This window comes from Meleagris gallopavo, chromosome 4, assembly GCF_000146605.3.
Source record: "Meleagris gallopavo isolate NT-WF06-2002-E0010 breed Aviagen turkey brand Nicholas breeding stock chromosome 4, Turkey_5.1, whole genome shotgun sequence".
Lineage (NCBI taxonomy): Eukaryota > Metazoa > Chordata > Aves > Galliformes > Phasianidae > Meleagris > Meleagris gallopavo.
Genome location: NC_015014.2, coordinates 65,628,209 through 65,645,954, shown reverse-complemented (window position 1 = coordinate 65,645,954; position 17,746 = coordinate 65,628,209). Strand labels below are relative to the sequence as shown.

The following is a 17,746-nucleotide window of genomic DNA, read 5'->3' as shown; positions in this document are numbered from 1 at the left end:
AGGTAACTGATCCTATTCTTGTTGTGCATAACTAAGAGTGGAACTTTATGTTTGGCCATTCATCAAAACCTACCAAATAAACTCCTTTTTATGTAATAATACATTTTCCCTAGGCATGAAGCAGTTGGCACAGGTCTTTACATTCAGTGTGGCCGTATTTTGCTGTATGTCACGAGTGATTTACTTGAAGCTCTTGCAGTCCAACTTACTCATGCACGCAGATGGAGACCAGTGTAATTGCAGTTCTCTTTGTATTCATTCCCATTGGACACTGGTGCATGTCAGAGCAGAATTGGGGCTGGATACAGAAATGTGGGTGTTGCATCAAAGTGCAGTTGGGGGCAGGAACTTCCTGTCGCTCGGTCTTCAGAAGAAACACATTCATGCAAATTACAAAAGCAGCTTGCTATATAAGAGTGGTTTTCTCCCCTTTGTCAGACCTGTTAAGAACCAGCCTAGGTGTCTTGTGCAGGCTTACAACACCATGTCAGGATGACTGCAATCTTAAGAGTGTCAGAGCAGCTTTTGAAATGAATGATACCATCAAGGGAGAACTCAAACGTGTTTTAGAAGCTTTTTATCTGCAGTCTGCCACAGTAGGACCAGACTGCAGATAAAGGAAACGCAACTGTACTTTAAAACTAAACCCCCTTTGGGGAGGAGCATGCTGACCACGTCATCTTTTCTCTCTAGGAAGAGGAGAAAAGGAAGGCAAAGGAAGAAGAGGAGAAGAGAGAGTATGAAGAGTACCTGAAGCTGAAGGAGAGTTTTGTAGTTGAAGAGGAAGGGGTTGAAGAATCAATGACAGAGGAAGAGGTATGTACATTAGTCTGTTGTTGTAGCTTCCTTATCACTGTTAAATTCAGATTGTCCTTACTGCATTCTGTCTCTTGTAAAATGGACTTCAAAATGGGATCCAGACAAATGGTTTTGCTTTGAAGAGATGTCTATGTAGTATGTATTAACTTGGAGTAATTTCCTGGGGAATGTACAGTTCCTCATTCCAGACTCTCTCAGTTAATTCAGAGTGCTCAGGCAAGTGCACGTCACTGAGAATGAGTTCTGTCTTCCCTTTGTGTAAGGACTGAAATAAAACTAATTTGAGGAGGCAGATTCTCTTATACTGTCCCCAACTCTACCCTACTCTGGTCCCGTGTGGTTGCAAGACAGATGAAAGCAGGTCTAGATTTGGAGTTAGGTGGTGTGAAATCAAATGAAAAATCGAGCTGAGAGAAAGCTTGAGAAATCACAGGACACAATCTAGGTGCTTGTGGGCTTTCCACTGGAAAGCTGTTCAGTGTTGCAAATGACTATAAGTCATTGATAGGGTTTCAAACTCTGTATAATATCCTAGCATGCTCCTCCTGTGGCTGCCTCCAGGCGAGCTGCTGGGGATGGTGGTTGAAATGTGATGCTGACATAATAGCTCAGCAAACTTGAAAAGGTTCTCTTGTGGGAGGTAGAACCCTTAAATGTGTTAAATTAATTTTAATTGCTGTCAAATGTTGAAATGGCTCTGGAGTTTCAGCTGCCAAATTTGGGCTGTCCAGTGGATTTCGTGATAGATACTTTTTTGGGGGGGACCGTGTAGATCTGTTCCCCTTTTTTCATCTGCTTAAGTGTCCCCATTGAATGAAATAAATTTGCACTCAGCATCACTGGGCTGAGGGGCTTGCCACTAGTCAGTATATACTGACCTTGGGTACAGATTCTCACCATGGAACCCTTTCTATTAACAGAAATTCCTTTTATTGTGCCAGGGTTAGCACCAATTGAAATTGTATGTGATGATGAGAGACTTCTAAGATGCAGAGAAGAATTAAACAAGTGCTTGCTTTTGAAAACCCATCTTATATTGTGTCTATTCTGTTAGAAGATCATATAGCTAAAACATATTCTCCACTTCAGACTCACTTGAAAGGTAGAGAGTATTTATTGACAGGCAGCTGTGGGAACACAGATGAAGAGAAATTAAATTTTCTGTATGTGGGAACAGGGAAGGGTGTTCCTCACTCAAAAAGAGCCTGGGAGGCAATTGATGATGCATGGATCTCAACACAGATATCTTTGGTAGGGGTGGGGAAGTAAAACTTTAATAGCAGGCAATTTGAAAGTCATGTTCAGGAATGATCACAGGTATGTAGTTATTTGGAGGCATCAGCCTTGCAAAAATGCCAAGCCATCCTTCTGTCTCAGGGTGGGTAATGCACTTGAGGCATTTTGGTATCCTGGTACAAGCTGACTCTGCCATGTGGTGTTGAGAGCAGCGTGCTGAAACTCCTGCTTGAAGTTAAGGGTGCAGAGTTAAGCAGTTAATTAAGGCTGATTGATTTTTTCAGGGTTGCAGAGTAACTAGACCTCCTGTTCACTTCAATGCACGTTTTTTGCACGGCCTTTGAAAACTGAGCTGTTTACATTAAAATGCTGGATTTCAGGTGCATGGCTTTGAGAAGGGCTTGAGCTTCCACATGTGTTGTGCAGCTGTGTGCTGCACTTCGCCATCTGCACGAGCTGCCTCCTGAATCACTCTGTTCTTTCCCTCCATACAAAATGTCCTCAGTGAACGTACTTAATACACACAGACTCACCCAGATGTGATTGTTTCAGGGTACGTATGATTTGAAGAAGAAAAGATTCGACCGTCTCCTTTCAGAAAACAAATTGTGCTTGGGTCATATTCTGGCTTAGAAAATACCTATTGGAAATTCCTAGTTGAGTTTAAATCTAGATGCCTTTTTTTCCCCCCGCTTCAAAGTCTTCTCTATGCATATATATAAATTTCAGATGTAGACAGGCTAAATGCTTATACTGTGCATTATAAATTTAAAATAACAATTCTTTTCCTTTCCAGACTCGCAGCTTTCTGAAGGAATTTATCGAATACATTAAGGTAAGTTATCATTTTATTCTCCTCTTTCCATATTGTTAGAGTAAATGAAATAACTTTGAGTGATAGAAAGAAGGGAAATCTTTACTACTTCGATTTACTTAAATACTCAGCAAGTAATAAACTGAATACCTGAGGTGAAGACCACATTATTTACTTGATTGTGCATGAATATCTTAATCATTGCTGAAGTTATTTGTAGTTACAGCTTTATCTTGGCTACTGGGGGGTGAAATTGTAGCCCACAGCCTAATTCATAAGGATAGACATGTAAAACTCACCGTCAGGGCTTCTGATCAGAAATGTTGGCTGCAGTGTGGGATTTGGGACATTTGAGCTTTTTGTTTGTTGCCTAAATCACAGCTGATATTCACAGTCTCTGCATCTGTGCTCAGCATGAATGAGAAGTGCTGTACCAGCATGTGGCCTACCATGCAGGATGTGTGTGTTTGAAACACGGGCGTTGTAAAGATCAGTCAGACTTTTGTGTGATTTCTTTCTTTTGTGCCATTAACAGCACTGATGTTTTTATAGGGATGTTTAAAGAAAAAAAAAAATCACTTTTTTTGACAGGGGTTGTTTACCTTTCATGATGTTATATGCTTGGTTATCTAAATCCTGTGGCGTGTTCGTGAAGATTTCCACTTGTGACCTGGAACAACAAATGCTTCTTTAACCACTGTTGTTATATCAAAGCTGAAATGTGATTTCTTACCCTTAGCCTAAAACATACTTATGTGATTATCTTTTTGTCCTAATTAATCCCTTTTGGCCTTTATTGGAAACTGGGCTCTGTGAACGTACTGTATGTGTGTGAAAGGCTTCATTAGTAAGCACTTCTCCCACACACTTAGTGACCTTCTAATCATTTTCTTGATTCAGAATGTCAAATTCTGGACTCGTTTTGCATCTCCACCAAGAGCTTAGAGATGCACACACTTCTGGCTCTTTGGTAGCTCTCCATAAGGAATCAATTTGCTAATTGCTGTCTAGTTCTGGAAAACAGGAACAGAATTCCAGTGTTACTGCAAAGCTGCACTGCAAGCATCTTTTCTGTGCTCTTCTCTGTCTTGTGTGCCACTGGGACTTGGTGATGCATCCAGTTGCCATTGGGCTGCAGTGAGGCTACGTTCACTTTTGTCAAATGCTTTCAGATCATATGGGATCTCTGGAGGTAATTTGGAAATGTATGAGCTGGTAGTAGGCTGCGTATTCTTTGTTGCAGCCCAAGCAAAAATATTTCTCCATCACTGAGTCGTCAGCATAAGGCAATCAACTGGGAGCAGAAACACCACCCAAGGCAGATGAGACAGCTGAGACTAGATTGGAAAAGCAATAGGTAGCATGTTTGAAGAGCTTAAGAAAAGCCATAGAGTGAAAACAAACTATCAGGTGGCACATCTTATTTTGGAGTCATGCAGAGATTTCAATATTCTGCTTTCCATAGAAGTCAGAGAGGGTTTTCTTGGAAGAAGGGAGGACTTTACTGTGACTGTCTGCTAAGACCATCCTCTATTTCGATTGCTAACTGCACATTCCTATCTATAGACTGTCTTGAAAGCCAAGCTCTGGATTCAGGAAAATATGCTGCTCTTTATTAATGAGCATAACTTATGTCAGTGTCCCTTGAGATCTTCCACTAAAATTGGAAGGGTTTCCAAGGGCTGATACAATAGGCTCTGGTTCTGCACGTTGCCCTGGTGGCTGTGATGGACGGAACAGATTAGTCACACAATCTCAGTTCAGTGTTTAAGCACATATATAGTTGTACATTAGTCACTTTGGCTTGACGTCAGAGAAATTAAGCACAGGCTGAAGAACCAAATTCAGAAGTGCTTTGACACCTGGCTTCCTATCTAGAAATAAGAGAGAAGGTTCTGTTTGTCTTAATTCTGGGAGCTCTTGCTCCCTTTCACGCCTTGTTGGAGACAGCTGCAGAAAAAAGAAAAAAAGTGAAGTGAAATGAATTTGGTAAAGTGTGGATGTATGTATATTGCTCTGTGAGAGTTAAGCCTGTCTTTAAAACATGAAATCTGTGGTGTTTTGCTGTGCTGGGACTTCGCAGTGTTGCTTTATTTCTGAGTGGGTGGAGGCTGGATCCCCATTCCATCCCATCCCATCCTCTGGTCTGCTACCCACAGCAGGAGCTGTATTAGAAAGCTTCCAGTGAGCTCTGTCATTGAGGGCAAACATCTTGAAGCAGAGGTGTAAAGCCTGGTTTTCTCATGTAATGACTTTGCATCCCCTCTCCCTTTAAAAGAAGATGTGACGAATCTTGGCAGTTCCCAGCTCTGAGAACTGAATTCCATGGACTGGTTTCAATTCCATGCGTTCAGTCCATGGTATTCAGTTCTCTAGCTTGGCTGCATCAAACTTCACAACTGCTAAGTCTGTGTGGCTTTGGTTTGATTTTGCTGATGAAAAAAGACTCTTCTATTGCAGCCTCTGTTTAATTCTTCAGTGTACTCTCAAGCTCAGAAACAAATGCATTTATCACTTGTAGTATGACATCCAATAATGTAAATGTGGCCATACATGTAAGGCTCTTGGGGATGTGCTCAAGGATGTTGGCTGATGTATTTGAGCCTTCACTTAAATGGGTCAGAGCATCCAGTCTTTCCACTGAGCAGGTTTAAATAATGTAAGTTCTGTGTTAAAAAAGAATCCTTTAAAAGTGCCTGCTAGGATAACTTGGAAGGACAAGTTCTGTTTTGTATGTTTTGCTAACCCTCTGATTCATCAGCTGCATGTAACTGTTGTTTGTTTCCATAGAAAACAAAGGTAATTCAGCTGGAGGATTTAGCTTCACATATGGGCTTAAGAACTCAGGTAAGTGTTACCTTTTGGGGTACAAGTACAAACAATGATTTTAAAAGGGTAAGAGAGAAAGTGGTTAATTAAGGATACTGTTTGTGTTACTGTTCTGGCATTACTTTGGTGGTGTTCAGTAGATTCAGCCCTAAAAAGTGGATATTTGTCAGAGAGCCACAGAAGATTGCTGGCTCACAGGGATGTTAGTGAAAAGGGCACAGTCTGGCTCTTGAGGGGCTGCTTGTTGGCCAATGGGTTTTGTACAGATTTTTGCAAATCTTTTAATAGAGCAATTCATGATAACTGGGAATCAAGAGCTGTACATCCAGGCTGCACTGCCCCCTGCCTCTCTCTGCTTTCCTAGAACTTAATTTGCATGCAGTGAGCCCAGTTAAAGTTGAAATCCAAGCCCTACCTTGTTTCTGCAGCCCTGTAAATGCTGGTGGGGGAGAGAGAGAGGCAGGACTGCAGAAACCAAAGTTATTGGCACACAGATACCAGTTCTAGATGCAGCAGAGCAGCGTGCTTGGAGTAACCATGGAGTTAACTCAGCAATAAATTCAACAAGCTGCTCTTTGGCTTGGTAAGGAGCTGTTTCCTCTGAAATGGAGCAGGAAAAACTAAAAAGCTCTGCAGTGTGTTGAGTGTAGCCAGATTCTTGGAGAAGTGCATCACAGTATTTCATGGAACTGGTGTGTTGCATTGGCACAGTACAGCCCTTTCCTTGGGAAAATGTGTATAGCTCCCCCTCCACGATACAGTCAGATAATTTAATAATAAAAACTCCTTGCTGGCAAGGAAGTTATTTGAACACCCCAAGCTGCAGAAGCTCACTTTGACTTTTTAAGACCAAACCATTTCTAAAAAGGGCTTACTACATCCATCTCTGTGGAACCACCGATTTCTATCCTTCACTGAAGGGTTTAACAGTGAGGATTTAAATGTAAGCAGCATCCTGTAGTTTGTCTGAGCATGCAGAATGTTTTGTACCTTCCTCTTGATCGGTTTGTATTTCCTTTTTGAACAGGATGCAATTAACAGAATCCAGGACCTGATGGCAGATGGCACTCTAACAGGTGACAGCCACAACACCTATTCTTCAGCTGGTGCAGAAAATCTCTCCTCTGTGGTAGAGAGATATCCAGTGTAATTTCCATTTTAAACTGGAGAGGACCCTTGTAGGATTTGAACAAAAGCTGTATTATTTCTGTTTTGGCAGATGTGAAACTACTGTTGAAAGCAATATGGGAGATAATTGCTTCATTTTACAGAAGTTGGGGAGTAAATGCTCCCAATGGTTCAGGGGCCAGCACAAGGCTTCAGCATGTTATTAACCCTGCTGAAGGGCCTTTGGGTTTACTAGCAGGTTACATCCTCTGAAATCTGAATTTGAAGGAATTGTTTAAGTATCCTGGGGCTTGTTTGCACACCTGTTTTAAAATTGCAGTGGCTAAAGCTAATATGGGGTGTCGTACAGTTCATAGAATATTCTGAGTTAAAAGAGACCCACAAGGATCGAGGTATGGCACACTCTGGGAGAAGCAAACATCCCAGAGCACTCCAAAACTAGGAGCTGTAGTAAGTGAAGTGCTTGTTTCTAACTATGTACCTTGCACTTGAGGTTGGAATGCAAGCAGAGACTGAGCATATAGGTAGCTCCCTGTCTGAACAAGGCTGTTTTATTGCTGGTCAGTCTTTTTCTTCCCAAGGATGAAGTAGGGGAAGGTGCCATTGCAAACATTGCTGACCTGATAGCTGTTTGCCAACTGTGACAGCTGTATCGTAATGGGTACATGTGGATACCCACTTGAATGACCTAAAAGTGATCTGAATCAAAAATGTGCACTGTGCTGGCTAAAAGATGTGCTAGTAAAGTAAGGCTCCCTGCTTTACATTTGATCCTATAAGACATTGAGAACAAAGAGGTCAGATCTCACTCTTGATGGAGCTACCAAAATGTGGAAGCTGAGCTTCATTACCTCCCAGAGGGGCTCCAGATTTCATTGCCTGGGTCCTTCTGCTTTTCGGGTCTCAGTTGGCTGTCTGACCCTGGAATATCAACACTAATGCAACATACCTGAATGCACTGCTGTGATACTCCTAACTAGCTACACACAGTGGGGGAAAAAAATGCATTACTTGCTGAACAAAATTAGTCTTACTCAGGTATTGTCAAAACTCTATTCAAAAGCTCAACAGTAGAGATGTTACCTGACTGCCAGCACATTGTTCTGCCTGCCCTAGATACGAAATGCAGCCTCAGCAGTTCAAACGCCCCTTCCAAAAAGAAGTAACTAATGTCTGTTGGGAAGTGAGAAGAGCCAAAGTGCTGACTTGAAGGTCCTTTCTTTTTCCCCTGTAGGTGTAATTGATGACAGAGGGAAGTTCATCTATATTACGCCGGAGGAGATGGCTGCCGTGGCTCAGTTTATCAAACAGAGAGGACGAGTATCCATTGCAGAGCTGGTCCAAGCAAGCAATTCCCTGATCAACCTCCAGCCTGACAACCAAGCTGTTGCTCCAACTGTGGCATGAAACTGTGGCGTGAGAAAATACAGGAGTTTAACTTTTTAATGAATAAACCACATAACGAAAAGCAAACAAGAACCCTTCCAGTCTCTGTGCAGTGTTTGGAGATAGGAGGCTTTGTTTAAGCATTAACTGCAAGAATTGATCAGAAGTTTTGCTTTTGGTTCTTTTAGGGCTGATAAAAAATTTGCACAAGATAAGCTAGTCAAGAACATGAGGCTTAAGCACTCTGATGCATTTGTACACCAGGGATATCAGTAATTGGCAGCCAGTTACTTTATCTAGGCAGGCACTCTCACGTGACTGTACCCATACTTGTTTTCAAATTCTAATCTGTATCAAATACATTCGGTTCAGACCCCATTCTGAATTTGCCAGGCTTGCTCTGCACTTGCAGAGTATAATGTTGTGGCAGTGATAAATACAGCCTGGAACAGTAGGACTTAGGGAGTAAGGCTTTTGGGTTTTGTCTTCTGCCAAGAGACGCACACACACACCTCCAGGGAAAGGCTAACTTGCTTCATGTATTGTGCAGGACAATTCTACTGATAGCAACCAGGTTGTGATGATTCATCCTGTGAAGTACGAGCTGGCTCAGTGTGTCTGGGGACCCCAAACACCCCCACTTCATGGCCTTTGTTTTTTTGATGTATTAAAAAAGTCTGGCAGTGTGAATCATGTAATTAAAGTTGCAAGTAAATGATTACTAATATCTTAATTCTAGGGGGTCAGTGTGTTTCCTGCATAAGAATATTTATTTTTAATAACCTAATTGATGCTTGCTAATTCTCTTTTCTGAATTCAACTGAATCTGTGTATCCACACAATAATTGGGGAGGACAAGGGGTTGGTTTTGTCTGCGCCAAAGTTAGAGGTAAATTGAGTAGGCTGAAAGCTGTGTTATCAGTGAGATGAGATAGCAATGAAACAATGGAAGGAAGCATATTTCCTGTCTAATCTCTGCACTGCTGCTCAGTGTTTTGCTATGCAAGAGTGCTGGGTTACAGCACAGCGCCATGCATTGGTATGAAAGATCAGCAATTCATTATTACTGGGTTGCACCATGTAGCTCAACGAGGTTACTTGATGGGAGGCTTCTAAAGTCTCTTAATTACTCAAAATTTGGTTTTGCCACGATGTTTTTTGTACTGTCCTAAACTATTTTTGCAGTAAAATAAATTCTGTTGAAAGAATTGGAGAAATGTGCATTTGTGTGTGTGTGTGTGTGTGTGTGTGAGCCAGCCACCATAGACTTCAGTGTGCTGGTGGAGAGCTGGAGGTATCCCATTAAGCCCACTGGAATCACTCCAAAGTGCACTCAGTTTCTTTGAGTGTAACAGAAGAAATTTTGTAGCTCTTTCTTCACTAAATCTCATGTTATCTGTCACTGGGGGAGATGAGATTGGACTTCTGTGGCCCTTCAAGTACTGTTCTTATGCCTGTTGAGAGTCTGTACTTGAGTGTAGCTGTGATTCCCCAGTGGTGACTACTCTTCCATCACTGTATCTGCATGCTGGACCCTAACCCTTTCCATTTTGTTTCCAAGGTTGTGGAGTTGTGCAGAAACTGGAGCACAGGTCTTGTGATGGTCTGTGAAAGAGCCAGTGCCATTTAGCTTGACTGCATTATCTCAGGTGAATCATCAGGGTAAGATGTCACTCTGTGCCAGCAGCCAATCTGTCTTGCAATCCTTATCCACTATTTCCATTTTGTATTTTTTTTTGGACCTAAGCGCATCATATCAGCATTCATCTCACTCTTTGTTATTTTTTTTTTATTGAGCAATTTGATCTTTACTGCATGTGAATTTAGAGGCCAACCACTTGTGTGAGCCAGGGCAAAGAAATCCAGTTGATGTCAGCATGTCTGGCACCCTCTGTGCTTTCCTCTCCTTCTTTGGCATTCAGAACAAGCCCCGACCTCTGCTGTCCTGCAGGAGAACCCGAGGCTGACTCATCCAGACCATTTCTGACTCACCTGGAGCACTGATCTTGAATCCTGTTCATGTACATGGAAAATTTTATGGGGTCAAGCACAGAACCCGGCCACCGCGCTCATCTGTTTCAAGCTGGTCCTCCTGTCGTGTCTGGCCCAGTAAGCATTAAAATACCATTAACAGGAAAATTCAGGTATCCAAATAATTCATTCTCCAATTTCTTGTTACTGTTAGGAAGTGGTGGAGCATTCCCCTATTTCTTTCTGCACAAAATATTCCTCTTTTCTGTTCAACTTCAGCCATGCATTATGCAACACTTATCACCATGCTCCTCTCTGAATTAGTACAAGAGCTCCAAGGTACTCTGGTTGTACATGGAAGGAATAATAATAATTACTAGCTCATTTGAGCTTGTCCTAATTTTGCCATTCCACCTGAAGGCAAAGGCCAAAAAAAATTAAATTCAGAACCCTGTTTTCATTTCACATGATGTGAGATCTAATCAAGGAGCTCTTCTTTTTCATGCATCTCAATGTAAGAACAGAGCAGCTGCCCACAATATAGGTTATGTGAAACAGCATAAAAATTTAAAAGCAACAAATGTCACAACTTTCTGTTTAGTTTGTTTGTGATGTGAGTTTTAGAGCCCATCAGCCTCGTGGCTTCCAGCTGTTCTCTTTAACTATGTATATCAGGGAGATACTGGGGGATTTTGCCTGATCTCTTTAATTGATACTTTGTGTTGATCCTTTTAGGAAAATGCTAACTATCACAAGCTGGCAGTGAGTCACAATGCTGCAATATTCCCCTCTGCACAGAAGCAGCCATGTTCTGGGCTCTTAGATCTATTATTTTTTTAACCCCAGAAGCAAACTACTGAGCATTACTGCCAATCTTGAACGCAGGGATTCCCACCAGCAGACCAGAAGAGCTGCTATCCAGGCAAGTTTTATGCTTGAGGTACTGTAGAGACTTAATTCTTATCATCTTTTTTGAATTCTCTTAAGATAAGGGGCAAAAACTCCCCTTCTTGCCCCAACACTTTATAACCCCTGTGGATGCATCTGTATCCATAGAAGAGTCTGTGCCCCAACACTTCTCAGCCCTCCCAGTCCATATTTATCTGTGTCATCACAGATAAGCCTTCAAAAGACTTCTCACTACAAAGCAGACTCGTGTGGTGGTGAGACAGAGGAACAAACACAGATCCATGGTTGTGCTCAGGACTGCTCTTAGGATCTGGCCCAGCAACTTGAGCAGATCAACAGCCTCAAATTGCGCCAGGAGAGGTTTAAACTGGATATCAGAAGAACTTGTTTATGGAGGGGGTGGACAAGTATTGGAATGTGCTGCCCAGAGCAGTGGTGGAGTCACCATCCCTGTCCTTGGAGGTAGCTAAGAGATGTGTGGACATGGCACTAACGGACATGATTTAGTGGTGGCACTCAGCAGGTCAGGTTGATGGTTGGGTTTGATGATCTTGAAGCTTGGATCTGATGGAGATTCAGGGCTCAGACCTTATTTTTGCTACATGGTTCTGCAGTGTGGGACTCAGACTTTCCCTTGGTCACCCGTGTCATGGCCTGACACTGCCTGCTCAGTGATAAATCAAGACCAGAGCTGCAGGAGGGATTGATGTCTCCTCCCAGTCACCTGGGAGGAGAACCTGGATCCAGGGCCACCACAGATGACAGATTTCTGCTTTGTCCACCAGGAAAACTTCTGCCAGCATCAAATGAAGGTCAGAGAATGTAGCAGAGAGATGGCCTCATTTCAGCCTGACAAGGGAATCTGTAGCCAGGAGCATGGGTGCATGGTGCTGGACATGGGTGCTCTGCTTCTGCTGGTACCTTTGGGCTATCTACTGTACCAGAAGAACTAGGGAAGGTTTTGCATTACTCTTTTTTTTTTTCCTCTATCTCTTCTTGCTAATGAGATATTCCTCTGGACAATCTGAAAGCTTGTGCTCCATCTCTTTCAAGGCTAGGCTGGATGGGGTGTGGATGGTCTGATCTGGTCAGGGGCGAGCAGCCCACAGCAGGGGCTTGGGACCAAATGGGATTTAAGGTCCCTGCCGACCAAAGGTATTCTATGATCCCACTTTGCATCAGCTCTTTGAGGAAGGCAGAGTGGGAGCAGGACACTGGTGGAGATGGCAGGAAGGCTGTGAGCATAGAGAGCCTGCAGTAAGGCAACCACTGGAGAAAATCCAAGCATTTCTCATCTCTTTCCAGTGACCTGATGCAGTCAGTATATCGTGTTCCTCCATTCAGGCATTTAACATTGCCACCATGACCTTTGGCCATTGGCACGAGCCACGTGAACCCATAAGGTTGGCCTCAGAACACCAACGTTATGAGTTCACATGGTTGGGCTGAAGGCAGGCGCACCCAAAGCAGGCTGCCAACGCTCAGATGGCTTTTGGAGGTTCCCAAGACCCCCACAGCCTCTCTTTCTGAGTTTCTATCCCTTTATAAGGAGTAAAGGATGAGTGGTAGCAATGCTTATGGGTTCCATCCAGGAGATGGCAGCAGCATCCCTCATACATTCCTATGGCAACGGGAGCGATGCATCCCTGGGCTGGGGGGGTTGATCATAAGGGTAGGGAAAGGCATCGCCTCCCAGCAAGTAGCCCTTCTCCCTGCTTGTCTTTGCTCTGCTCCTCGCCTGGCAGCACGGTGATGTGATGGAGGTGACAAGCAGGGTGTTTCTGCTGAATCAGTCTCTTTTCTTTTTGCAGGAGGAAAAAGCTGCTGCAAAACTTGCAAGCCGTAGCTTGGATCCCATCGTGCTGCTCACAGACAGCTGATGTGCCGAGCTCGGTAAGCCGGCTGCTTTCTCTGCTCCCTGCTTCCCTGTGAGCTGCCACCCAAACTAAGCTGCTTAGTGCGTATGGCATAATCCATCCTCCAGCTTGTGGCAGGAGCAGCGGTGGGAGCTAATTAGCGAGCACTAATAGGCATGCTAACAACATTTTGCTGCTACAGCATCGTGGCCGTTTGCCGGAGATTTGCACGCTGAATTTTTTGCAGTTAGCACCATGAAATGTTGGCTGTCACCAGGGACCTGTCCTTCAGTGGCTGGGAGCACACGCATCGGGGTGAAGCTCTGGGACCTCAGCCTGCACCAAGAGGCTGCCATGAAATTGTCTTGAGCGTAACCAAGTCACCGTGGGCACGGCCCAAAGAGTTCCTCCAGGAAGGCAAAGGAGCATTGGAAAGAGGTTCTTAAGGTTGGTTGGTCTCTTAACACTTTACGTTTGGCCGCTCAACCTGATGCTTTCTAAAGCCCTTTTCTAATGTTACTTAGCAAATTGCTCTCTGAGCTGTTTGCCAGCTCTAAGCCTGGAACCAATGAGTGACACCGGTTCCGCCCCAGCTCTTCTCTCTGGATCATTCCCTTTGGGATTGCAGCTCCAGCAAGAGGTGCTGACAGTGCTGTGATACCCCAGGACCTGATGCAGCACAACCCTATGTTTCCCTGCTGTTGAGCTGCTCTGGCTGCTGAATTGCTGTGCTTTCATGTCCCAACTATGGCCTAGCACAGCAGATACAGCCCTGTAGGAAAAAAAAAACAGCACATCATGGGCTATGGGGATCTATAGATACCTGTCAGGTGGCTCTGGCTCTTTATAGATTTGAGTTCCTTCAGTATAAGCATTTTATTCCTTGGAGAGGAAGCATTGGGTAGGTCCCACCTTATTTCCTTTTATAATTACAAAAGGTTTTGTCAGGGGTGACTTGCCATGGAGAAAGCTGCTCCTCAGCCCCCCGTGGGATCCAATACAAAACTGTGCCAACCTCTGCTCTGGGTGTGGGGAGATGGTGGTGATGGGTTGAGAGTCGGATTTAAATGATCTTAGCACTCTTTTCCTTAATGATTCAATGGGAGCTGGAGCCAGCTTTTCATGCTCACAGCTCTCACCTCTGAGACCTCACAACACGGTGGCCACATGGCCCAACTGACCTCATATCTCCAGGCCTGTTCCTGAGAGATGCTGCATGGCTTTGTGTTTTTGCCTTTCCTCATTCTCCCCGCTGATATTATTTGCCTGACTGGCAGAAAGGACTCATGCTGAGTTTATGCAGTCATCCCAGAGAACTGTCTCTCTCCTGCATACCAAGGCATTTTGGATAAACAGAAAGCTAGAATAAAAAGTAAACTGCTTATGTAGGCAGCAGAAAACAATATTTGCAGAACACAATGGCATCATTGTGGAACATTAAGGTTGGAATAGGCCTCTGAGATCCACGTGTCCAACCCCAACCCATCCAACTGTGTCCACTGACCACATCCCTCAGTGCCACATCCCCACAGTTCTGGAACACCTCCAGGGATGGTGACCCACTACTCCCTGGGCAGCTGTGCCAGTGCCTGATCACTTTTGGAGAAAGAATGTTGCCTAATATCAAACCTGAACATCTTCTGGCTCAACTTAAGGTCGTTACCTCCTATCCTATCACTGTTACGTGGGTGAAGAGGTGAGGAGAAGTAATAGTCCATGCTGCTGTCTGAAGCAACGTAAGAGAGAGCCTGAGTGTCTAAACTGTGACAGGCTGCATCATAGAATCATAGGTCATACGGTCGTATCATAGGTCAGCCCAGCACTCCCAAGAACATGATGCTGTTTCTGAACCCCAGGCACTGCTCCACTCTATCCCTTGTAGGCCACAGAAACAGGGCTTTGCCTCCAAGCTGTGCTCCTCAAACCTTCTGTCAGTCCCTGTGTGGACCCAGCACTGACCCTGGACGCAGCAGAATCTTGTGACCAGGGCAGTAGACCTTCACTTAAGCAAGGACTTTTTTCTTCCTCTCCAGGGCTACTGGGATCCAGATCCTTCTCTCATGTTATGCTGTGTTGAAGCCTCAAGGACAACATTTTGGCCTGGATTCAGGAAGCCTGTTAAGGATTGCAAATCAGAGAGGTTGGAGGCTGGGATGGGCGAGATGGGGAACAGCCCTGTGGGTGATGTTGCAGGAGGCTGCAGGACCTTCCCAGCAGGACAACCGCCGTGTCTGTCCAGTCCTCTATCCAGCCCCGCCGTGTCCCGAGGGCTGCAGGAGACATGAGCTCACTGCTGAGACGTGCCAAACCAAGCCCGCCGGGCGAGGCTGCTCCCAGCTCCATGCTGACATCTGCCAGAGATTTCCAGCACTGCTGTCTCGCTGCTTCTCTGCAGAGCGCAGCCCCTGTGCACCCCAACATCCTGGTCCTTCTCTGGGCCAGAGGCATCCACATCTACATCCCCATCCTCATTGCTCTTCCCATCCCAACCCACATCAGCATCCTGACACCTGAACTTGTTGCCATAGAAACCACAGGTCTGTCTGTCTGCCTGTGCCAGGGGATGATGCTCTGCTCCCCCTGCCACAGCTATTTGTGGTCCACAAGGGAAACAAGGGCAAATTGGAGGATGGTGCGTGCTGGGAGTGGATGGGAAAGTGTAGCTCTGACCGAAGTTATAGCATTTGGGACATCAGCGTGAGCTGGGAATCATTTCATGGCACGACAGAAGGCAAAATGTTCACCTGGAGAACACAATTAGCTCAGCAGGTCTTTTAGTACCATTAAGGGATTATTGTCCTGCTATTACATGCCCCATCATTGAGGGATTATTGTCTCAGTGGTCCCTTGACCTCCTGGGCATGGCTGGATGGTGCCACATCAGACCTCAAAGAAGGTGGGTGGGGTGGTGAGAGTTGTCCTCTCCTCCAGAGACCACCAGCAGCACAGGGAGGCATCTTTAGGAGGCAAACCTTCCTGTCCAGCTCGAGAAGTGGAAACCTTTCCTCATCATCCCTTCTAAACGAGGCTTTTTTGGCTGTGCTTTAATGAGAAGCTGAAACTTCATGCAGCAAACGCCTCCTCCTAACTATCTATTCTTCTTCCCATCCAAGTTGTTTCTGCATATTTTTCAGCATACACGAGGTGTTTCTCTGCCCTATTTCAAAGCAGGGGAAACTGAGGCACACAGCAGCTCTGAGATACTCCCGTGAGACCACTCCTGTGCTGAGATTCCCACACAGAGAAATCAAGTTAAATGACTGGGGATGTGACCAATTGATTTGGTGTTCAAGGCCAAAGTTGGATGGGGGGCCCTAGGAAGCCTCATCTAATGCTTGATCTAGCAGTCTGCAACCCTGCCTACAGCATGGAGGTTGGAAGTGGACAATCCCTTCCAACACAAGCCATTCTATGATTTCCTGCCCACATGGTCCTGTGGGCACCCTAGTGACCATATATGGCCAACTCCCTGCTCTCTATCTCCTATAAAAGATGCTGGCTACTGGTTTACTTGCTGCCAGCCCTCCTGGAGCGGTGCGTTCTTCATTTCCCTTTTAGGAAGCAAGATTCCTGGACATAGGGCAGTAAAAAGAAAACATCTTTCAGCTCTTATTTATCACCTCTCTTTGTAACTGACCACTCTCCAAATAGAGGGACTACTTGCAGACTGCTTACTGGAGTGCAGCACAATGAAGCCAGAGGTGCCTTTGGCCCCTGCTGTCCTGGATGGATTTCCATGCAGATCTCCCCACCTCACTGCTATTTATGGGGTCAGCTCCAGGCAAGCAACCCAGCTGAAGTCCCGGTGCTTACTGCTCACTGGCCAAGCCAAACAGCGGGGTGATGCAATATTGCACAAACTTTCCAGCCAGGGAAATTAATCTTTGCAATAGGAAAGAAAAAGAAAAAAAAAAAGACAGCTCAGGGTGTCTGTCTTGGAGGGGATGTCTGTTAAATGGGCTCAGCACATGTTGTTCTGGCTGCTTCCGCTGAACTCTGCTGCTGGTGAGGTCAGTGTTGCTGTGGGTTTGCTCAAGTCCTGGTGCTTCTCCCTGTGCTGCTGGAGCTCAGGGAGAGCTGGGACATTGCTCTCAGCCATAGGGTTTGGTGGTGCTGTGTGGAGCCAGGGGTCGGACTCTGATCCTTGTGGGTCCCTTCTAATTTGGGATGTTCTGCAGCTGTGTGCTTCTATCATTCTATGATTCTAAGGTAGAGGTGGGATCTTCAGGTGGAAGAGTCTTTTTTGGACGATCGTGTGTGCTACAGTTTTGGGATCCACGTGAGCTCTTTTTGTACTGCAGCAATGATTCCTCAGTTTAACCTCAGTGCACGTGATGAGGATCCGCTCCCTTTTCAGCCTGGACCTGCCCTACTCTCACCCCATTTGGTGAGGCATTGGGTTCCTAGCTCTGGGTGTCTTGATGGATGGATGGGATACTGAAGAGATGTCCCTGCAAGTTGGATGGGGCCCTGGGCAACCTGATCTGGTGGCTGACAGCCCTGCTTGCAGCAGGAGGTTGGAGCTCAATGATTTTCAAGGTCCCTTCCAACCCAAGCCACTCTACAACTCCCAACCAAACCATTCTATGACTATAATTCCAACCACTCCTGATTTTGCAGCTCCGTTCAAGCCCCGCTCTGTCATCACTCTAACACGAGCTGTCACCTATCTTTAAACCTTCTTTCATCCTTCTCTGCATCTTCCCCTAAATCCTTAATGGGCCAAAAGACCACTCGTGCGTTATCAGCACTTTGGAAAACCCCGGGCAGCGCACGTGGCTGCCGGCTGACGCTTCAG

General features: G+C 45.1%; 1 protein-coding gene and 1 long non-coding RNA gene across 2 annotated transcripts; both read left to right on the top strand.

The window, feature by feature from the left end:
* The first annotated feature begins 443 nt into the window (after nucleotides 1–443).
* On the top strand, nucleotides 444–9,420 carry LOC100539912 (DDRGK domain-containing protein 1). Its single transcript, XM_031553225.1, has 5 exons — nucleotides 444–816; nucleotides 2,852–2,890; nucleotides 5,660–5,716; nucleotides 6,726–6,774; nucleotides 8,061–9,420. Exons 1-5 carry the CDS (start codon nucleotides 802–804, stop codon nucleotides 8,231–8,233), a joined length of 333 nt encoding a protein of 110 aa, XP_031409085.1. The 5' UTR covers nucleotides 444–801; the 3' UTR covers nucleotides 8,234–9,420.
* Nucleotides 9,421–12,049: 2,629 nt separating this feature from the next.
* On the top strand, nucleotides 12,050–16,849 carry LOC116216599. Its single transcript, XR_004159710.1, has 3 exons — nucleotides 12,050–12,985; nucleotides 13,196–13,395; nucleotides 14,982–16,849. It is a non-coding gene; the product is annotated as an uncharacterized LOC116216599 (long non-coding RNA).
* Nucleotides 16,850–17,746: the final 897 nt, after the last annotated feature.

What these genes read in the sequence shown, in the direction of transcription:
- LOC100539912 (XM_031553225.1), top strand. An exon ending in AATTTATCGAATACATTAAG is followed by an intron (nt 2,891 to 5,659) that starts GTAAGTTATCAT and finishes TTGTTTCCATAG; the next exon opens with AAAACAAAGGTAATTCAGCT. An exon ending in GGCAGATGGCACTCTAACAG is followed by an intron (nt 6,775 to 8,060) that starts GTGACAGCCACA and finishes TTTCCCCTGTAG; the next exon opens with GTGTAATTGATGACAGAGGG.